At 36.7% G+C, this 22489-nt stretch overlaps 3 protein-coding genes and 1 pseudogene across 5 annotated transcripts; 2 read left to right on the forward strand and 2 right to left on the reverse strand.

The window, feature by feature from the left end:
• Nucleotides 1–251: 251 nt before the first annotated feature.
• On the forward strand, nucleotides 252–1353 carry LOC148929244 (exopolygalacturonase pseudogene; annotated as a pseudogene).
• A 42-nt stretch (nucleotides 1354–1395) lies between these two features.
• On the reverse strand, nucleotides 1396–5005 carry LOC125196604 (uncharacterized). Of its 2 annotated transcripts, XM_048095192.2 has the most exons (9): nucleotides 4674–5004; nucleotides 3480–4087; nucleotides 3181–3369; nucleotides 3011–3102; nucleotides 2794–2853; nucleotides 2632–2701; nucleotides 2342–2545; nucleotides 1880–2231; nucleotides 1396–1648 (listed from the first exon to the last, which is right to left on the reverse strand). In XM_048095192.2, the coding sequence occupies exons 2-9, from the start codon at nucleotides 4083–4085 to the stop codon at nucleotides 1575–1577; spliced, it is 1647 nt and encodes a 548-aa protein (XP_047951149.1). In that variant the 5' UTR covers nucleotides 4086–4087; nucleotides 4674–5004; the 3' UTR covers nucleotides 1396–1574. The 2 variants fall into 2 exon arrangements, with proteins under 2 accessions (XP_047951149.1, XP_047951148.1); XM_048095191.2 differs by having other exon boundaries at nucleotides 3480–5005.
• A 1448-nt stretch (nucleotides 5006–6453) lies between these two features.
• On the forward strand, nucleotides 6454–7749 carry LOC125194030 (uncharacterized). The gene is made up of 4 exons (XM_048092029.2): nucleotides 6454–6779; nucleotides 6847–7242; nucleotides 7334–7364; nucleotides 7446–7749. Exons 1-4 carry the CDS (start codon nucleotides 6716–6718, stop codon nucleotides 7630–7632), a joined length of 678 nt encoding a protein of 225 aa, XP_047947986.1. The 5' UTR covers nucleotides 6454–6715; the 3' UTR covers nucleotides 7633–7749.
• Nucleotides 7750–7836: 87 nt separating this feature from the next.
• Nucleotides 7837–14472, reverse strand: LOC125194029 (protein MEI2-like 2). Of its 2 annotated transcripts, none has more exons than XM_048092028.2 (13): nucleotides 14154–14472; nucleotides 13316–13396; nucleotides 13105–13245; nucleotides 12553–13016; nucleotides 11261–11419; nucleotides 11054–11170; nucleotides 10784–10935; nucleotides 10559–10650; nucleotides 9534–10458; nucleotides 9376–9460; nucleotides 9227–9295; nucleotides 8953–9132; nucleotides 7837–8497 (listed from the first exon to the last, which is right to left on the reverse strand). In XM_048092028.2, exons 2-13 carry the CDS (start codon nucleotides 13341–13343, stop codon nucleotides 8387–8389), a joined length of 2523 nt encoding a protein of 840 aa, XP_047947985.1. In that variant the 5' UTR covers nucleotides 13344–13396; nucleotides 14154–14472; the 3' UTR covers nucleotides 7837–8386. The 2 variants fall into 2 exon arrangements, with proteins under 2 accessions (XP_047947985.1, XP_088912388.1); XM_089056262.1 differs by lacking the exon at nucleotides 14154–14472 and adding an exon at nucleotides 14102–14124.
• Nucleotides 14473–22489: the final 8017 nt, after the last annotated feature.

Here is a 22489-nt window from a genome sequence, read left to right on the forward strand (position 1 = left end):
ATTAATAACACCACATAAAACTAACTCCATCACCATCAACATTCACATAAGGAATAAATTAATGTCTTTCCGAGTCTCCTTACACTTATCGAAAATCATCATTCTAATTCTAACTAAGGAAATGAGCAAACCTTCGTCCACATTTAAGATGCATTAAGGTTTGATGAGTGACTTTTCATTTGCGTTTCTCATATACATATACACATTCTAAAGTGACCCATACTTTCCATTGTTTGCAATATCTCTTGAAAATGGCAATTTTCAACATTTTTTCATCACTAGTGTTTCTCTTGTTCTCGTGCATTGCAATAGCCGTCCCGCCAAAATTCTTCAACGTCGTTCGCTACGGTGCCATCTCCGATGGCACCACCGACAACTCTGAGGTTCGATCATGCTACTTTAACTAAATTCATTTTTCAATTGTTTTAATATTTGTGTAAAATGATTATAGGTATTTCTCAAAGCATGGAAAGATGCATGTGCATACAATGGAAGGAGTAGGTTTTGGATCCCAAATGGAAAATTCTTGCTACGAAAGGCCTCATTTGAAGGCTCGTGCAATGGCTCAATGGCCTTTTTGATCAAAGGGACCCTCGTGGCCCCGGCCGATTCCTTCTTCACCGACACGTGGATCGCCTTCCGGTATGTATCCGGCCTCATTGTGAAAGGCGGCGGCACCCTTGACGGCCAAGGCCAATCAGCGTGGCATTACAACGACTGCAAAACCAACTCTAAATGCAAGCCTCTCCCAGTGGTTAGTCTCTCTTTTAATTTGCTCTCTCCATTTTGTTATCTTGATTTAGGGTTTAGGGTTTGTGTGCACTGCAGACATTGAGATTCGACTTTGTGAGGAACTCCAAGGTTGAAAACATCGAATCCATCAACAGCAAGAGCTCCCATTTCAACATTTTCGCCTGCGAAAACATGAACATAAGCCATGTTAAGCTCTCGGCGCCTGCAGACAGCCCCAACACCGATGGCATCCACATTGGGACCTCGCGCAACATCAAGATATCCAAGTCCGTCATTGGCACGGGAGATGACTGCGTGTCCATGGTGTCCGGCAGCCAATCCATTGAGGTGGATGGGGTCGCTTGTGGGCCTGGCCACGGTATTAGCATCGGGAGCTTGGGGAGGGGCCATGAGCATGAGTATGTCAAGGGGATAACTGTCAGAAACTGCACCTTTATTGGCTCCGATAATGGTGTTAGGATAAAAACGTGGTCACCCTCTTCATATAGTTTGGCTTCTGGCTTAGTTTTTGAAAATATTATTATGAAAAATACCAAAAATCCAGTTGTTATTGATCAGTATTACTGCCCCTCACCACATTGCTATTTGCAGGTACCCTAAATTATATTTCCTCTTCTTTTTTTTTTTAAAAAAAGAAATCAATTGTGTATTTGATTATTTATTTGTGTGTATATATAGGGGCATTCAAGCTCAGCTGTCCAAATACAAGATGTTACATTCAAGAATATATTTGGGGTGTCAAGCACACAAGTGGCGGTGAATTTGCAATGCAGCAAGGCTATGCCGTGCAAGAATGTGAAGCTCATCAACATCGACCTTGCCTATGACGGCCCAGGGAGACGGGCCACATCCCTTTGTTCGAATGTCATTGGCTCCTCTTCTGGCAAGCTCGTGCCTGGGGGATGTATATAGCTTTTTAGTCACTAGAATTTTGCTGATGTATTTATTTGCAGTTTGTTGTTTACTTTATAAAAATGAGTCTTTGAATTAGCACTCACATTTCTCTCTTTAACACAGTATATATTTTCCAATTATAATGTAGTAACTGAACATCACCGCAAAATGTAATCTATGCATTAAGGAAAGACCTTGCTCACATATCAGTCAAGGAGAACAAAATTCTCACCATTAACAAATATCTCTGCAGCTTTAGAAGATGTTTTGGAGTTCTTTCTCACTTGAGCATGAGATTCAGCTTCCTTCTGAAACATCTTCACCAATTCTTGAAGCTCCAGCTTCCTCACCTCCACCTTCTCTTCAGTCAACGGCCGTTTCAGTCCCAGATAGATCAGCCCGATTCCTATGAGCACCGCTCCTAACAAGACGAGGCCACCAGAGAACACGGCAAATGCATAAGGGGCACCCCCAGATCCTGGAATTCCATCCACATTTATTCCAAACAGCCCGGTGATGATGCTGAGAACTAGGCCGCAGCCTCCGAAAACTCCTAGGTTATGCTGCACGTGGAGGCTCTGATCCTGAAAAGTTACCATAACATGTGATGCGCATTGCAATAGCTTGTTTTATCATGAGGTGTAAACTTAATTATGTATCTCAAGGCTGAAATATTGAGTTCAAAGGCTAGAACCTGCAAACATGCACGAACAGTGCTCTGCATGACATCTTGTATTGTAAACAAACGTCCTCGGACTGCTTCTTGTTCCTGAATCATTTGCCTTGTGCTTTTTTTCATGCCCTCAAGCATAGTTCTTGCAGCATTGCCACGCACGTGTTGGAGAAGCTCGAACAGTATCTCCTCTCTCGCGTGTAAAGACCATTTTACTCTGATTACCTGTTGAGGTTATTTGGTCATCTCTTTTGACAAAATATTTTTGTCAAGGTAGTAAAACAGGGCTTTTCATGTTCCCTGCAGCATACCTGTGTTGAAAGTCTTCGAATTTCTTGGTTTAGAATTATGCTGAACATATGCATGTCTTCATAAGTTCTCCTGTTAAAAATTGACAGTGTTTCTTCTTTACCAAAAGTAGTACTTTCCAAGTAAAAGCAAAAGCTTGCTACACTATCAAATAAAGATATTACCTATTCATGAACTTCAATTCAATCTCATCAGCGGCTCCAAAAATGTATTTGCGAAACAATCTAGAAAGATCAACACATATTGCAATCATCAAAGCGAAATATGTAACAAATTAACCTCTACCCATACATACGATTGAGGCATAAGAGAAGTTCATGTGATGCTGAAACTATAAAAAGTAAAGCTGGCATTATTTAGCAACAGGGAGAAGACATTGACCTGTCATCCCAGCGAGCAAGGCGGCAAGCAAGTAGAGCTATAACTTCATGACTCGTTCGTGGTGTGTTGCTACCTCCAGCTGCAAGGAGTTCCTGATTTAACAATAGCATTTAACCATGGGATGATTCAGAGAAGGTTGAGTTTTAAGTTAAGCTGAGGCAGTGACAGACCTGAACTTCGGAAACACCCAACACGTTAATGTTTGAAGACGAGCCTTTGACATGCAATGCAGTCAGCAAGAAGTTCTGTGCTTGCCAAGATCGTATGACAACCGGGATGTCATCTTCTTCTGCATAAGGATCCCCAACTGACTGCCCTAACAGCTCAAACAGCAGCCCTCCGGCAACTCTGACAGGAACCTATTCATTGAGGTAAGTTTCCGGATCATTTAGTACTACATGAGAAACATAACAAATATGGAGATTAAAAGGATGTGTGATTGATCAGTGTGCAAGTAAGCCAATAATACCTCGTATAAGAGGTGCTTCATCCGTTCGCTTATCAGCTTGCTTTCGTCTCTCAATGCAGTGCTTATCGCAGGATGCAGCCACTGAGCGTTGCTCAACCATGAACTGATAAAAGGGCAGCCTGCATCCACATGGCACCACCATGTGGGGCCCACAGGACGCTCCCAGTAAGGAGCTGCAACATCTGCTACAGCCACATCATCCTCATCATCTAGCTCAACAGATTGGGACGCCCAAACAGCATCAACTTGCAATGTCTGAAGTAGCTGAGATATCCTTTTCCACCCGATTGGTATCCAGTAATTCCCAAAAGATCTCTCACGCGGATGAAAACAGCCTAAATGATGCTCGTGTCTTTGAGATTGCTCATCTAGAGCATCAACATCATAAGTGTCTGTATCTCCATACACACCATACTGTGACTTGTCGACAGCACTAGCTTGCGAAGACTCGACTTTCAAGCCAGTCCCTGAATGATGAGGTTTTCTATTACCTCGTATGAACTCAAAAGCACATATTAGTCCATCCGTCCACAACTCATTACCCAGCGAAACATCCCTACACGACTGCTGTTTGTGACTTTCTTGTTTCTTAGGATCATTGCTCATTGCTGCCACATTATGAAAAGTAAATGCAGAAAATAAAGCATCATAATTCATGAACTCAAACAGGAAGCAGCCATCATGATTAGAGAAGGTTACTTTGTGTATTTATCTTGAAAGTCTTTCAGAAAAAGAGAGCCAAATTCTCAGGCATTGAAGATGTGACTAGTTGAGCAATTAGGCAGACATTTACCCATAAACACGAACTTATCACAACTTACACTGTGACAGAGCATTTTTGAAGTCTACAGCAAGAGAGACCCTAATGATTCTCCTACACATCCCTCCTTTTCAACAGATATGAAACCAATCAACCAATTACAAGTGAGATTGCAACTATTAAATTAGCATATGCTACATCATAAGTGAATTGATTCCATCCATGCCTTAACTGAATTCGCCCATCAAAAGATTAAATTGTTCGATTCATAACATCGAGAAATTTAAACTAACTATGACGAACTCAATTATGATCCAAGATTCAAAAACATTAACACCACAATAATCAATTAAACTAAGAAATTAGTGAGCATAACACAGTATAGTAAATAAAGGCAGCTTTTCCCGATATAAACTGTGTCTTGATTTTCATACCGGAGATTGGAGGAATTTGCTTGGGTTCTAATCAAGAAATCAATGATGTATTGCCATGAAAACTATGGGGTATTCCGTATTTGGAAGTGACTGATGCAATGTACGCGAGTAGTGAGATTACAACAGATTCTAAGCGGTTAGGAATTAGGATTGTGCCTCTCCACTGATATTTTCATAAAGTATTTATATATTTTGAAATAAGATTTGTGCACTTATAAATTTCAAAAACAAAGAGATGATGATGATGCATAAAATCAAAACGAAAAAGTAAATTAAAATACTATCACCATATATTCTGGAAATGTGAAGTTTAGAAGTTATATTTTTCTATCTTATCTCAAACTAAGTAAAACCATTAATTTTTATATTCTGATTTCTCAAGTCTCTTTCTAGCACCATTTGCTTTATGATTTGAAATCCAAAGTGGATACAAAAGTCAAGATCCCATTTTAATCCGCTAGCATAAAAAGAAGCATAATGGTAACAATTAACAAATGCACAAAAAATACTATACAACATTGGAAGAATTAGCTTGTAGAAAGACATCAATTGGTCAAAAAGTTCATAATTAGATTAGGATTTTGAAATATCTAATTGTCACCAAATATTACTGTTACCAAAGTTAATACCCGTCCATAGGCTTTTATTTAGATAAAGTATAGCTGCAATTATTAAGATCTATCAAGAATCTCTTTTTTAAATAAATAATTGTTCCTTTTCTCTCTATTTCCCCTCTTTTTATTTTTAATTCCAAAGTTTACCGACAATTTTGTTAAAAGTGTTGCATTTTACAATAATAGAAGTAGCGATTTGCTATCTAAATCATGGTTAATTAGTAAATTTATATTTGTTCTCTTGAAATACCATTGAACTATTTAGTCCTAGGATCTAAAAAGGCCAATATATATCTGAACGCGGTTAGTTCTTTCAAAAATACCACAGTAGTATAAAAATTTAGCAATACTTTTGTCAATTAAAAAATTTGTGGCCTGTACTGTTCTTTTGACATGATGCATACCAGGAGATTTCATTAACCTCGTCTAATTACAAAATATAATTTCCACCTCCAATTTGCACCAATTTATTTTTTTGTTCTCAACTTACTAATTACTAATTTACCATCGACCACTTCTTCATCCACTTAAATTAAGATGTTACTATAAATATTTGGGGCCAATTGCTACATTTTGTAAGTATGAAATGATCTTCTCCACTTTTAGCAACTTGTTCTCCACGAACCTGATAAACTATAAACTATTCACAAAAAGGAATAGAGAAAGCATTTTATAGTTGAATATAAGACAAAGTTCAATTATGTGCAGTTAATGGTCAAGGTCACCTAACAACTACTATTATGAAGAACTTGTAGAACTTAGAGCATCTAAATTTTATATTAAACCACAAAATTTAAAGACCATGTCGAAGATATAACTGTTAAATTTCATTTCACTTCTGAAAATTGTAGTAATAAAAATAGCATAATGCCGAAGAAGTTAGCTCTTATGCATGTAAAAGTTAAAACCCTTGACTAATGGATCATCATTTCTTCATCTCATTGATCTAGAATGTGTATAAATAGTAAATACCATGAAATATCAAAAGTTGCAAGTTGAAAAAGAGAAAAGGCACTCGTGTGTATGTAGAGATGATTAGAGTGATCAATCGTTGAGCCCCACAACCAGCACACCAAAAAGTTAAAACCCAAACATTTCCTTCTTTTCTCATACCTTTTCCATCTTCACCACCTTTCTCCATCACAGTGAATGTGAACTTGTTCATTTTTGGGTTTGGTTTTACTCATTATTTTCCTTATAATGTAGTAGTCATAAACCTCCACCCCATCCCCAAAAGAATGTCTCAAATTGTCACACTCCCTCTCTCATAATTTTGCATATAATATGATAAAAGTTCATGCTTTGATGCTTCTTTGGATTAACATGCTGTCCTATTTTTCAAGCACACAATAGACTTCTGCTGAATCTCCTAAATATAAATACACATCAATTTAGCTACTAGAAAGTTTCAAACCCCAAAACACTACAATGGCTAAAAAAGTTCTGTCAAACCTTCCATCCATCCTTCTCTTTGTTTTTCTACTCTGCTCAGGTGCCTCTCTATCTCTCTCTCTCTCCAAAAACATACTATAAACAAGACTCTACTTCTCAATTTGCAGGTTCAATTGTCCAAGAAACAGAGGCAGCAGCAGAACAAAAAGATGTGACAACTCCAATGACAACAGTTCCTTTGAGAAATCCCTCATCTTTAAATCCACTGCTGGATCCACAGCAAGATTCTCCCACCATCACCACCACTCCTCCGTCTACGGCCGCAGGGAGCTGGTGTGTCGCCAGCATATCCGCCACACCGGCAGCATTGCAGGCTGCACTGGACTATGCCTGTGGCCACGGTGGCGCAGACTGCTCCCCCATCCAGCCCGGGGGAGGCTGCTTCGCCCCAATCAACCTCCGCCACCACGCCTCCTACGCCTTCAACACCTACTACCAGAGGAATCCTATCCCCAGCAGCTGCAACTTCGCTGGCTCAGCCGTTACAACAAGCACTGATCCAAGTCACTCACACTACCCACATTTATTTATTTTATATAAATATACAAATGTAGTATTTAAAATGATGATGATGATGATGATATGCTAATGCAGGTTACGTGACATGCCACTATCCATCTATAAGGTGAGATTCTACTCCTATTTTCTTTTCTTTTTTTTCTTGAAGATGTGAAAATACTCATAAGCCAACACGTCAAACTAGCAGCACAAGTTCATCAGTGTTGAACACGACTAGCTCGACTGGATCCCATGCTTTCGGAGCTGGCCCAGTCCCTCCCTCTCCTACTGCAGCTGCCCTGCCTAACTCTTGTATGCATGTACTGCAGTTCTTGGCTCTACTTTTGTCAGTTTTGCCTAGTCTTTCTTCCCATAATTGTGGAATATCTGCCTAATTAGCTTAGAATATACAAAATTAGTTTGGTGTATAATTTGTGTGTTTAGAATGCATTACATGTAACATGTGGTGTAATTTAGCAAAGCAAACTCCCTTTTTACTTCCGGTAATCGAATTTTTTTTTTTGAAATAATGACATTATGTTTCAAATGTAACTTACAATTAGCCCAAAAAATTATTCAAAAACATAGCACAACTGCTGTTGTAAAAAACGTCAAAGCTGATACAAAATATCATTAAAAGCGTGCATTATAAGCATAAGTTGAGCCCACAGTAAACAAGAAAAGCATTGACGCCCCCTACTGTACACTTGGTCGAAACAGCACCATGCCTACATACCTCCGACTCTCTAAACTACTATACAATGACGAAATCAGTCGAAAATCGAGCAGGTAAACAAGAAAAGAAGAGAATGCTAAAGGTCTGGAAAGGGGAAGAGCCAATATATTTAAGGATGAAGAAACGCAGAGCAGAGCAGAGCCTATCCTCGTGCACTGCTTCGTCTTCCTCCAGCTACCGGAATACATACAGACAAAATGGTGGCGCTGCCTCATTAAATATATTCTTCCACGAGATAAAAAAAACGAGTATCCACTGCAAAAATCAGAGGACACTGCCCTAGTAGAGGTGTAGTCATATGCACAATTGACCTTGACTATCAATAGAAACATGTTTTATATGCAAAAATATACAGAGTTAGCGCCTATTTTCCCTGAATCCTTGTCAGGAGTTGGTGACCTTCACAGCTCAGTTCAGCTTCCGAAGATGTCTGAATCTCCCCTCGGACTGTCAAGAGAATCTCCTAAGTAGGATCCATCTGGCTGACGGATAAAGATGTTAAGATTTCCAGACGGGAACAGTTCCTGAGCGTCCCAAACATGACTTTATATCAGGCTCTCGGAAAAGCAATAGATATCACATAAAGATGGGCAAACAAAATTGTAAAAGGCTAAAGATTCAAATCTATCCCAAACTATCACTATTTTCTTGAATCACAATTCCTCAAATCTATCCCAGACTATGGACTTTGACCAATTGATACTCAAAAGTATTGGAAACTATGCAAATCTATCACCGGAATGAATTTTCACCACCAATAAATTTCAATTCCAATAATTTATGTGTCAACTGCTTTAAATCCACAGCTACATGGCTTTCAAGTACCCAAAAACCTATCTGATCAGTTTTCCATAGTTTGGGTATTAATTGGTCAAGGTCGATAGTTTGGGATCGATTTGGAAAAATGGTGATAGTTTGGGATAGATTTGATATAGCAACTTCAAAGAAATCAAGCACCAAAGTTGATGTAAGAACGTACCAGATCACCAGTCCCTTGGCTCTCCGATTGGAAGACGATGGGCCGGCAGCGCTTGTCTTCATTCATCAAACTCGAATTCTGAAAGTGAGACACAAGAGCAATCTTTCCCTGAATTCTTGCATACGCCAAAGAAGCAACCTTTTCACTATTGAATTTTTCCCATTTCTTTCCATTGAATGCCTGCAACGATCAACAACTTGCAATTAGGCACACCCTAATACCCTATTAAATGTCACCATTAAGTGACCATTGAACAATTAGACCAAACACGAACCTCATAAAAGGTGATGATGTGTGAAGGCGATACCATATTGATGAAGGCATACCCAACATTGCATTTATTCTGGTTGAAACAAAATAAATTAATTTCCATTTTCAAGATTACTAAAATAGGGGGAAAACCCTATTCCACCACAACGTTACCTTAAAATCGATTGGCAAATAGAGAAAATCGTATGTGCCCTTATGGGTTTCATCGATAGCAGCCAGTAGCATCTTCGAAGTATACCTAAGATCAGATAGTAGAAAACATTAAGAAAAAAGACGCCAGACATACCGAAGAACAAATCTCAAGTTCTTACTTGTTTGGTATGTTCTTAATCATCAACGTAGTACGGCTATCTTCACCACTCATAATCTTCTCCAAATCTAGTTGATACTGCTTCTTGTTATCCATCTGGCCTCCACTCTCGACCCTTCTACTACGAGCACGATCAATCATCACATCATTGCTGGTGGCTCCGAAAGAACTGTTCCCGTAATATAAAGGGCCATTTCTTGTCATAGACATCACTCGGGAACCAGGAGAACCACTATCAGTGTAGTTTCCGGCAAAAGTAACTCCTACGTTCACAGCCCCAGGGACCCCTACATTCATGCCATGGCTCCCACCATTGCGTCCAAAATTTGTTACTCCAAAAGCTGCCTGGTTTATGTATGAAGTTTCTGGAGAATCGGGAAAAAAGCCAAGATGCCTTTCCAGTTGAATACCAGATGGAGCAGAACCAACGTGGTGATGTGACCCAAGAAACGAACCACGCTGACTAGGATAGGGGAAACCGATTCCCTGACCACTGGATTGAAAAGGATGGGCCTTCAAAGAAGACGACCATGCCGATGAATTGGCATGCTCGGACTGGACTGAGGGACTTCCCCAGAGAAACTGAGGACCAGAAAGTGTACCGATGCTAGACGGCTTGGAATAGTCAAACGGTGAGACGGGCCCGGGACTGGAGCTTAAGGTTGGATCCGGAATCGAATAATGATCCTGAAAAGCCACTCCTTGACCATTGCTAGCCTTATTGACGACCTGATTTTGGGTCATCCTTCCTGGATCTTTACCAATTGGCGCAATTTTCACGGGATTTGATGCATGGGACGGGAGAATAGAAGCCAACCCCGTTAAGTGGCTGCTCCCCACAGGGCTCAGACTTCCTAATTTTGGCGTCGTACTATAACCATGCAGTGAATTTCGCTCGACTGGACTGCCATAATTGGTCCAGCTACCTGCAAAGATGTTTTTTATCATTTGATTCACACAAAACATAAAAAGGTGATGGAAACAAGAAACAATAGATTGATCAGAGTGTGGGCACCAAAGACAAACCTGGAGGAGAATCAGCTAAAGGAGAACCAACTTGGTGAAGGAAAGCTCGGGCTTCATCTTGATCCTGTTCCTGACTAAGCTGCTGCATTAAGCTGTGCAAAAAAAGGAAACACTACCCCTTTACTAGATTGTGATGGATTTCCATAAGTGCTAACAAAAACTAAAAGATCCAAAACTCTTTAATGGCTCATAGTATCTTTTTTTCTTAATGAATAGAGGGTGCACCTCCGTCGGGCACCACCAGGCCGGCTAGGTTCAAGCTTTATGCGTTTTCCAGCTATATCACTTCTGTTTAAAGCCTTCAGAGCTGCGTCTGCAGCTCGAACATCATAAAACTCAATAAATTTATGGTGCCGTTTATGAGGAGTCTCTCTTATCTGCATTTAATGCAACACACGAATAGTTCAGTCAACATAAGTTGAGGAGCTCCCATGAGAAGAAAAAAAAACATGTAATGAGCTCAAGCAGAGCAGAAATTTCTTGGAAATGCTGTACCTCCTTAACTTCGCCATAAGCTCCAAATATTTGGCGAAGGTCATCATTGGATACGGATGCATCCAAATTGAACACCACCAAAGTGCCTTGGTTAACATCCTTTTCCGATGGGTTATCCTGAAAAGAGCAGGAAATGATTGTTGATAGAAGGATATTCGCTGAGCAACGTGTTATGTTGATAAAATGAAATGGTATTCAAATCCATACCTTAGGAATCGAAAAATGAATATCAAGTTTTCTTCTTCTCAAAGGCTTGCTCTGTAGTGCACGCATTGCAGTTCGGGCAGCTCTGATATCATAGTATGATATCATCACAAATCCCCTGTGTTTACATGCAGTGTAAAGAGTTCTGATATCTCCAAATTGCTATTTGAAGGAAAGGAAAAACAAGAAAGAAAGAAAGAAAAGAAAAAGTTGTAACATGTCAGAAAAACAGATAAAAAAAATTCAATATCATAAATGAATAAGAATTTAGAAGAAAAGAAGAAATCTATTGTAAATCAAAATATAAATAAAAAATAACCTAGAACAGAACTAAAAGATAAAATTAGGAGCCAAACTACATTGGTCTAATCAGGAAGATTTCACTTAATTTCGTAAAATCTGTCTCGACAGTAGCTGCAAACCAACCTCAAATGTCGAAACCCCCCAAGAAAAAGCAATCAAACTGAGATAAATATAGCGCTAAATCGGTAGCGCATTAAGATTCATAGAAGGTAGTTATTTTGCGATTTGGGCATTAAGAAGAAGTATCAAAAATATGGAATGATGAAACAGGAACAGAAATGATAAGAGTGATTCAGTCTTATCAGCAACAAAAGTTTTCAATCAATTGTGCTATTAACAAGAGCACTGTTAGCTATCAGCAGCTTCCAACATTTAAGGAGCTCCTTTACCAAGATAATGATGGTAAAATAAACAACTACATTTATGGAGGAGTTGCCCTTTCATTTATATGGGAGCATAAGGTATAAATAGTAGCACAATAAAAGGCACTAGAAGCTCTATGAATTATCTAATACTAAGAATTACCATAGATGACCACTCAACTAATTCTTTTAAAAACTACCAAAACCAAATTTTTCACCCATCTCCATAGGCCAAAAGCTGTTGATTATGTTTTCCTACACAATCTATCATCTTATTTACATGATGTGTTAGAAATTGAAACCCTTCACGACATTATCATTTAACCTGTATGAAATGAGAACTCCACAAATCTTAAGTATTTTGGATGGCAACCAGCTACTATAAAGGGATTTGAGTGTCACGCTCTCCCATGCATCTAAGCGTTACAAATTATCATTTGCATCTTCTATTAATTAGCCAGATGATAGAAGTAGAAGGCAGTGCACAACAGTACACAAGATACATATTTGGGCGAATATAGCAGAAAAATAACTTAGACAAAAAGCAAGCACAGTATGAAAATAGTCTGTCAATTTTAGAGAGATGGGGTGCTAGCACATATAAATAATCTTTAAATTAGCATTCAATACCTCAAATAGTGACTTCAGCTCGGAGTCCTCCACATTACTGTTGATATTGCGAACGAATAACGTCCTTGACGGATGCTCCCCATATGGGTGTTCGCCACTAACAGCTGCAACACCATTTGTGAAACCAAAAGGAGAAATGGCACTTCCACCAATACCATCCGACATGCTTAACCTCGATATACCATTAACCAGATTCTCATGACTTTCAGATTCAATTTCCAGACCCCCTCCGCTTCCAAAAAAGTCGTCATCCAATTCCTCAAGTTGAGTTGGTAACCCACTAAGATCGAAATCATCCATTATGCCAGCAAAGAGTTCATCTTCATCACCAGGAAGAAGATTCCCCATGGTATGCGGTTCAATATCTTCAAGCGGATCCTTAACTTCATCAGCTACACGACCTTTAGTAAGGCTAGGGAAGCCATCATCAATGGACCTTACTCGTTCAGATTCACTAAAATTAACTGAAGATCAAAAGGCCCAAGCTAAGAGCTTATTACAAAAGTAATTGAAAAGGCACAACTTGTTATTAACATAATTGCTTTCGCTCACATTTCATGTGTGGGAAGACAGGCAACGAGGTAGAAAACAAACTAGCATCGGTAGATGTGTGATACGCTCTGGTATCATTCGGAAGTTTCCATGCAGTTTTCTCTTTATCAGAAACACTCACGAAAGGAGCTTTAGAAGGGCCTACAGATAAATAATGAAGCAATGGTGGGACGAATGCATTAAAATCAAATACATATAACTTTACACTTACCAGCAAAAGGATTTTTGGATTGCTCCATTGAATTCACTTTATGCAAAAACAACTAACTGGAAACGAAGTATGGTGCCGGCTCTGGATTAGAAAATTACATGAACAAAATAGAAAATTAGAAATGATCAACATGGTCAATCACACTAAGTGCACCAACCAAAATAGAAGCAATGCACTTAATCTACTAACATAAGAATCAAATAAAGAAACTTGTTTTAGAAACAAACTCGACAAACATGCAGGACATGCACATAAAGCAAATTCAACGACCTACTAAGCGAAACAAAAAAATAACAACAGGAAGCAGGAAAATCAATTATCAACTATATCGACGACTCAAAAACAATTTAGTAAAAAATAAAAAATATGGAGTAGAAAATAAGAAAAAATGAAACTATGATCCCAGCCAAATTAAGATCAAGACACTAAATTCATTGAACAGGGATTAACGGCATTTACAAATCAAACTGAAGCAACTAATATGCATGAAGATCAACTCCGTACAGTAAAATTAAAGCCCAAAACGGAAATATGCAAAAATGATAAATTCCCCAAATCACGAAAACATAGAATAACAATTCATGCAGTCCCCTTGAAATTGACGACTTACCACTCCACCACATGCAAAAACCTAATGAAATCGAAATAAAGGATCCTAGGTTTAGTACTGTAAACCACATAAAAATGGAAGCTTTAACACAAATCAATCTAATTATAAATTTTGCGCACAAGCTCACACCTTAAATCGCGAAAATAATAGAGAATCACAATAGAATAAAAACCCACATCAATCAGTGACAAATTCCCGAAAATCTTACAGAGAGACGAAAGATAGTACCTCACGGACAAGACTGCTAACTGCCTAAAAAGAAGATGTGTGTATGAGAGACAGAGAGAGAGGCCCCAAAATAAAAGAAGAGGAAAAAAAATCTAAGACTGGGTGGAAAGATATAAAGAAATCAAATTTAGAAGAAACACAAAACCCTCAAAGTGAGAGTTTCGTAGAAGCAGATGAATTGTTTTCTTCTACTCTTTCACTTCCTCCTCTCCCGCCGGGAAACCAGTGGAGTCGTTTAGAGAGAGAAACGGAACAATTTTGAGAGAGAACGAAATGGAGAATGATTGGATGGAAAAGGTGGGTATCGTACTGTCTGATTCCAAGCAGTAATTGTTTATTAGATCTTTGGTAAAGTATTCAATGGCCAAAGATTGGGAAATAATTGCTTTCAATATTTGATTTCGTAAGTTCTGTTTGGAATTTGGATGGGGTTAGGGGTTCAAAAAATAGGATATTATTATCATATTACGAGATTATGTCATTATGAGATCACTAGAGCATCCGGTGTCCTATTATGCCATCTAGAGGGTCGCCAATAGCATCGGCAACTATTATGTCGACTTGAGGGTAATCACTGGCGACCCTCAACATAGCTAAAAAAGTCAAGAGGAAATATCGTGTACTTGGCATGTGGGCGAAAATGGTTGCGTGCTGTCTTAATCAATCATTCTGCGTGCGCACTCATGTCCTTTTGCTAATCTTTAATTTACATTTTATTTCTTTTATATTAAAGTTAAAAAATATAAATAAATAAAAATCGGTTGTATCAATTGGGAACGGTCATGTTACCGTTTTTCTCCTTTTCCAACCCCTTTTATAACTTATCTTCTTCCTCCCACTTGCCATTTCATTCGCACCGTCGAATCTCTTTTTCTCCAAGTTCTTCTCAAATTTATCTTTTTCCGACTCTTCAATTTTTTTTCAAATGTCAACATGTCTGAACTCTCCTACTCTCATGAACAATATGTCCCTAACAATATGTTCTATATTGTATAGGAAAATGAGTCGATTTAAATAGTTATGTATTTGACCCAAACAATATGTTAAATATTAGAGTTGGCTCAACTGACACACTCACATTCTTCTGGTCTCAACTCATCGTCTACCACATATCTTAACGTTACCCAACTATTTGGTGAAGCAGAAATTCCCAACCCAATCTCTGTGTTTCGTATACTGCGGATGAAATCATGAGGATATTTAAAATGTATAGCAGGACAATCTAAGATGGTCTACTTGGAAAAAAAAAAAGGATTTGAAAAGAATAGGCAAAATGTGGGGGAAGAGTAGAGGTGGCCAAACCCAACCGGACCGGCGGTTAACCGCCGGTTCCCAACCGGCGGGTCGGAACCGGAACCAGAACCGGAACCGGACGACGGTTCCGGTTCGAAATCCGGTTTAGGGTTTATAACGGGCCGGTTATGGTTCAAGAAATATGAAACCGGAACCGGCGGTTAACCACCGGTTAACTGTCGGTTAACCGGGAAAATGTAGCCGTCGCCGGTAGGTTCCTAGGGTTGCAGGCGTAGGGCTGAAAACGGTCGGAAAACCGCCGGTTTGTGTCGGAAAACCGCCGGTTTCTGACATAAAACCGCCGGTTCCCGACGGTTCAGGGCTAGGGTTGTAGGCGTAGGCGTAGGGTTGCAGCGTAGGGTCTGAAAAGGTGTCGGAAACCGCCGGTTTTTGGTCAGAAATCGGCGGTTTTCTGACACAAACCGGCGGTTTGGTCAGAAAACCGGCGGTTTTCGACCGTTTTTAAAGTCTCTTTGGATTTTACTATAGAATTTAAAAGTTATAACTATAAGATTTAAATAAAAAAATAAAAAAAATAAGAACTGGAACCGAACCGGAACCGGCCCGGAACCGCTGAAAAACCGGCGGTTAGTATCTGGAACCGGAACCAGCAGTAACCGGCGGTTAAACCGGAACCGGATAACCGGTATCCGAGCTGGTTACGGTTTAAGCATTCGACGAACCGGAACCGGCGGTTTTTGAACCGTGGCCATGTCTAGGGAAGAGGATGAGTAGGAGGGAGAAAGTGAATGAACTTGTTGTTTTAAGATGGTATAATAGTGTATAAATATTTTTATACGTATAACACATTATAGATGATGCTATAATACGCAAAATCCAAGTTACAGAAAAGAATCAATCCTCAAATCTATCAATATTGGATAATCAAACCCATCAATCAAGGTTAAGGTCTTTGTTTATTTGGAATCAAGAAATAGTAATATAATTCCAAAAATATTAATTTGTTACAAAGTTCATAATATTTTCTACTTGCAATATATATGAAGCATATACTAATATTAATTACCAAAATTTGCTATAATTATAAAATTCAAGACCACATATTTTTTTAAGAATTACTAGTAATTTTTATATTGGTCAACATTGTTATCCATCCTAATTGGGCCTTATCATTTTTGGGCCCACTAGTCCAGCAATGAAACCAAAATTATTCTATTGCATGTTTCTGCGACTTATATTTTGCCACAAAACAAATGAAGCCCAAAATCTCATTGAATTAGTTTAAGAATTAACCATCTACGCATCCACCCGAGCAAGTTTACGTCCTATAATACGCGCATAGCAGTATTCACTGTGCACACGCACACGCACGTGCACGTCACCTGCCCATGGATAAGAGTGCACGCACCACTTTTGCATTGCGGCCAGTCAATGAGCATCGTTTTGGTAAGTTTTTTTTTTTTTTTTTTAATTTGAAATTATTTTTTTATTCAATTTTATTTAAGTAGATTTAGGATTTCAATTATTAACTATTCAATTTTTATTAAATAATTTTATGATTTTAAGTATGTATTTTTTTTTTTAATTAATTAAATTTTGAAATTAAAATGTGTAATTTTCCGTATTATATCGTATATTTATTTAGTGAAAAATAGAATTACAAAGTAAATGAATTAATAATGAATCAAAAAAAATTAAAACTTAAAAAATTGTACGTGTTTTGTGGTTCATGCTTATGGGTCTAGTTGCACAAATTGCTATTGTGTTGTGCTCGTAAGCGTAGCCAGAGTATCCTTATAACGAGTTAAAAATCTCAAGGCCGTATATTTCACTTATTCTGTGAACAGTGGGTGAGTATATTGATCACACGAAATGAAACAGCAATATTAGTAATTTGTAAAAGGCCCTATTGCTATTGAAAATATTTTCTATTGTGAAATCCATAAATAAATCTTAAGCTATTTAGAGATTAGCTAGCTTTCAAAATGCATCTCCCAAATGAATAAAATCAACATTGATACTTCCTTTTCAATCTATTGTCGGTAAATGAAAACCACTTGTCTTAATGGCTCCATCAACTTTATTGAAATTTATACACACCCATTTAAACGAGCGAAGAAGACTTGGTTGAAATATATGTGACCAAGAAAATTATATTCTTGTTAGCAAAAGCATGATAAAAGGAATCAATGTCACTTATTTTTTACTAGTACTATATAGGAGTAGTACATTACATTTTACACTACAATACACGTAAAGCCCTACTTTACCACATGCATATAAATTTAATGGTTTGGAATCGCTGATTACGATTCATAACCGGAACCAACATCCGAAGGTTCAAACAGAACCGTGTTAACAGTTATGGTAACACGTGTTAATGTGTGGATACTTAATAGAATTCCAGTTGAGCTACAAGAATGAGAGCTCGGTTTTGAGTCAGTTTAATGAGAGAGGAATGTATGCTAGGCTCACGAGAGGGTGAGTTAAGTGAGTTCTTGAGTGTATTCTTGTCTCTTTGAGTTTGTAATCTTAATTCAGTGGAATAAAAACTTCATCGTGATTCTCCCATGGACGTAGGTTCATTGAACTGAACCACGTAACCCCCTGTGTCTCCAATCTTTTCTTGGTTATTTGCTGCATTGTTTGTGTTCGACATAGTGCCTGTGAGAGTCTGTTCTTCACTGGTGGTGTTGCGGCGTTTTCTAACAACACGGTAATAAACAACGGCCGATTCTGGTAAAAAAAATCAACCATTATATTGCAAATTTACTTTTTTTCAAAATTTCAAATCAAACACATACAATATGATCTGTAATTTCAAATATTACATCAAAATTTATTTAATAAATTATTAACTAATAATAATAATAATAACTACTAGTACATAAATAATTGTAATCGATGGCAGTTTGGTAGGGATGCATGTTAAATTTATACTCCCTCCATCCCCAAAGAATATGTACTTTAAATTCGGCATGAGTTTTAATGTAAAATTGGTAAAGTAAGAGAGAGGTAAAGAGAAAAAGTAGTTAAAGTGTTGTTAGTGGAGAATGGTTCCCACCTTTTAAAGAGATACTCCCTCCGTCCCACTGAGGGTTGTCAAATCGTGCGTGTTGGGTCGTTATTGTGTCAACCCATTATCGACCCAACCCAACCCAAAATCATCGGGTTCTTATCGTGTCTCGACCCAACGGGTTCGTGTCGGGTTCGTGCGTGTTATCGTGTACCCAAAAAAAAAGTAAACTTTTTGTTAATGATAATAAGTTAGCTTGACACGACACGATAACGACTAAAACATGAAGTTATTATACGATTTAAACATGATATTACACGATAAAATAAAAAATTACCAAATTAAAACAATTATTTTCTTAATCAAAATAATAAAATTAAAGTATAGTAATATTAAATATATATAATAAAATTAAATAATTAAACAATGATAATTTTTAATAAAATATAAGCATAACATTTTCTTAAAATTCATAAAAAATTAATTAATATTTTTTAATTAATAAAATTAAAGTATAAATTTTTTAATTAATTAAAATTAAAGTATAATATTTTTAATCAACAAAAATGACTAAAAATTAAAGTTTAATAATTTTTTAATTAATAAAAAGTAATTATTTTTTTTCTTAACGTGTAACCCAAACCCGACCCGACCCAACCCGTTATCTTCGTGTTCTTATTGGGTTGACCCTATAATGACCCAAATCCTAAACGTGCGTGTTCGTGTCGTGTTCATTTCGTGCGGGTCTGTGTCGTGTTATCGTGTCGTATCAAAAATTGTCAGGCCTACTCACACAAAGATTGTCCCACTTTGACCGGGCACGGATTTTAAGAAACGTAATGGAAAGTGAGTTGAAAAGGTTAGTGAAATGAAGTGCTACTCTTAATTGCGACGGACCAAAATGGAAATTAGTAACTCTTATTCGTGGACGGAGGGAGTAGTTTTATAATAAAATGTGAGTTGGAATGAGTTAGTGGAATATGGGGTCCACTACCAAAAATGGTAAAAAGTAAACTGAGACAAACTTTGTGGGACGGACCAAAATAAAAAAATGGAACAATCTTTATGGGACGGAGGGAGTAACAATTTCTAAATTTGGAAAGTGCATATTTTTGTGGAACAAACTAAAAATAAAAGATTGCATATTAATGTGGGGTTGGGGGAGTATACCTAAAATAACTTAAGTTGTAGTAGTATGTTATTATCATGTTTTATTTGTTTATTTTCCATATCATATATGCACTTAATTAGTATTCTCTTAATGCTTTCTTCATATAATTAATTAAATATCACTTTCTTTAACTCTTGAGAAAAAAATATCTTGTCTAACAGTCTAGAGAGGAATGTAGTTCTATTATTAATATTTTAATAAAAAAATATCATGTTGTATTTTCTCGTGTTACATTTAATTCTAGCCGTTTTTATGTATTTCAATTGTCACACCTCATTCCCTCTGAGGTACACATTTGTAATAAACAAAAATTCTTTCTGTTTCATAAACAAAATTTATAAAAATAAAAACAATATCATCTCTATATTTTCCTTTCACTTACTTTACTCTATGTCTTCATTAACCACAAAATAACGTATATAATCATACACAATACAGAGCATATATCATAAATAATTTCATTTTCATATGCATATTGCCTCTTTGATCAATTTATTATTCTGTGACACATCAAGTGTGGTATCTGCCCGGGATTTCTCTATGACCCGAAAGTCCTTATGTATTGGACTCATAGGCCCCTCTATGACCCGAAGGTCCCTCTGTATTAGCTCATAGGTCCCTCTATATTTTCAAATCCAGGGCAAGACCGTCACAAATCCTCTTTAATCATATGATTCATGTGCTTCAATGTCGGATGTATCCATAGCATTAATCAATATTCACATTATATTCTATGAAATAATTTCAACACAATATATAAATACATCCCTTACACCAATCATACATTCAAATCATATTCCACCATATAATCCAAATACTTACTCCAATTTAACACATAACAATTAATACTATAACCTCTATAAAATTAAAAGAGTGATGTATACTTACACACCTGATATAATTTTATCCAAGCTCAGTACTCTTGATTCTGATTTATAATTCTTGATCCTAAAGTGCCCAAAACTTTCTTCTCAAATAAATTTTCTATTATCAGACTGCTATGATAATTACCTTCCCTATTTTTGATAGGAGGAAGCTCTCCCTGTTACATATATACCTTCCCAAAGTCGGTCTAACTGACTACGAAAATAGAAGATATATAATCTAATTTCACTTACTAATCTGTATGGCTCTATTTAATGTACACGTGTATCTCTTCTAGTTAATCTACATGATGTGTACCTCTTCTTATAAATGAAAAGCAATTTTTTTTTAATTAAAAATCCTTTACAATAAATAAAATAATAGTAGCACAAGTGCATGAGATTTCTAATCACATTATATGAAGCCAACGTAGTAATTCTTGGACCATGCAATATGACCTCCTTTTCGTTTCCTTTTCAATTATTAATATTCGCATCTATTATTTCATTTATATTAGAAGTCCACACTTGCTTATTTGAACTCACAAATTTTGAATTAACAAACAAAAAAATATTAAATATAAAATATTTTAGGTCAAAAATGTTATATCCTTTTAAAAAAAATGAACTATGTAAATGGCACCTAATGTTTCTCACTCTTTAATAAAAAGCAATACTTTAATGGCTGACAAATTTTCGTACAATCAGCTTCCACAATGTCTCGATTTAGCTAGAGTGGAATTTCAACTTTTTTGGTAACTTTTTATGGTTCAATTTTCTTTTCTCATAAAAAATAAGTTGATCTAATCCCAGCTTTTGGCGCTAGTGTAAAATCTCGTAGATTTGGATTTATGCTGTGTATCCATGTACGTATGTAGTGTTTTATTTATTTATAGGGCCCAAAAATACTTTGGTTATTATAACTAATAATTATGAGACTATTCATCTAGAATTAAATTATGGGATTATTTTAGTTGGAGGAAGGAGGCTGTGATTAATTATCATGAGACTATCTATCTATGATTAAGTTGTAGGGTTCAATCTTATAAATTGATACATATTTAATCATGAGATTTAATCTTGGCAACCGAACACCCCTATAATTAATTACTTTATACATAAATTAAATAGTCTCTCTTAAAATTTGACCAGCAACTATAAATTATTTTATAAATTTTAAGTTTGTTTGTGTTTTATCTTATTCTTCAAGATTATAGAACTACTTAATTAATTAGGTCGATAAGCTATATTGATCAAACTCCCACGGTTCAACAACGTATGAGAATATTATAAATATTTAATTCAATCAAATCGATAATATTGTCGTGGGGCATGTTAGGGTGCCACCACCCTTTAAAATAACACCATACCACTATTCCTAGCCAATCATTTGTACACGTGGACGAATAATAAACTGCCACATTGCAAAAAAAAGAAAAAAAAATCTGAAAAACTCGGTCAGCAATTTGCTGCTCTTTATACAACATTTTTTCTTGTCCAGCAATATTCGACACACTATACAGCAATCTATAGATTGTTGTGTAGTGTTTGTAATATTGCTGTGTAGCGTTTATAATATTGCTGTATAAGTGGTGTCACAGTGTCACTTTAAGAGGGGTTGTCATTTTAACACAAACCTATTGTCGCGTCAATAACATTCAAATAATCCAGATCAATACTAGATCAAGATCAAGTGTGTAATAAACATTTTTGCATTCCTTATAGTCTCACTAAACATGATATATTGCTATGTAGTACAAGATTATATATTTATGTTAATTACGGGGTTTGTTCAGTTTACATATTTCATGATTAAATATGGAGTACTTATGTTTGGTTTATAAGATAGTCTCACAATTTAACCCTAGATAGATTTCCAACTAAAATAATACCATAATTTTATTTTAGATGGATAATCATATGATAATGAGTCGAACGATACCGTACATGTATTATTAGATGACTAAGATGAGAGATGCTTCCGACATCTCTTTTGTTCTATTATATCCAGCTATCACATGTACTATTGCTA

The sequence above is a fragment of the Salvia hispanica genome, chromosome 4 (genome assembly GCF_029641045.1).
Source record: "Salvia hispanica isolate PSC_SH4W2 chromosome 4, Shi_PSC_v1, whole genome shotgun sequence".
In the NCBI taxonomy this organism is placed as follows: Eukaryota; Viridiplantae; Streptophyta; class Magnoliopsida; order Lamiales; family Lamiaceae; genus Salvia; species Salvia hispanica.

What these genes read in the sequence shown, in the direction of transcription:
- LOC125196604 (XM_048095191.2), bottom strand. Translation starts at nt 4,136, where the DNA reads ATGAATTATGATGCTTTATTTTCTGCATTTACTTTTCATAATGTGGCA. An exon ending in CTGTTCGTGCATGTTTGCAG is followed by an intron (nt 2,232 to 2,341) that starts GTTCTAGCCTTT and finishes GTAACTTTTCAG; the next exon opens with GATCAGAGCCTCCACGTGCA. An exon ending in TGCAGAGATATTTGTTAATG is followed by an intron (nt 1,649 to 1,879) that starts GTGAGAATTTTG and finishes TACATCCCCCAG; the next exon opens with GCACGAGCTTGCCAGAAGAG.
- LOC125194030 (XM_048092029.2), top strand. Translation starts at nt 6,716, where the DNA reads ATGGCTAAAAAAGTTCTGTCAAACCTTCCATCCATCCTTCTCTTTGTT. An exon ending in TGTTTTTCTACTCTGCTCAG is followed by an intron (nt 6,780 to 6,846) that starts GTGCCTCTCTAT and finishes CTCAATTTGCAG; the next exon opens with GTTCAATTGTCCAAGAAACA. An exon ending in TGCCACTATCCATCTATAAG is followed by an intron (nt 7,365 to 7,445) that starts GTGAGATTCTAC and finishes TCAAACTAGCAG; the next exon opens with CACAAGTTCATCAGTGTTGA.
- LOC125194029 (XM_048092028.2), bottom strand. Translation starts at nt 13,343, where the DNA reads ATGGAGCAATCCAAAAATCCTTTTGCTG. An exon ending in TTTAGCTGATTCTCCTCCAG is followed by an intron (nt 10,459 to 10,558) that starts GTTTGTCTTTGG and finishes ACATCTTTGCAG; the next exon opens with GTAGCTGGACCAATTATGGC. An exon ending in GCCAAGGGACTGGTGATCTG is followed by an intron (nt 8,498 to 8,952) that starts GTACGTTCTTAC and finishes TGGGACGCTCAG; the next exon opens with GAACTGTTCCCGTCTGGAAA.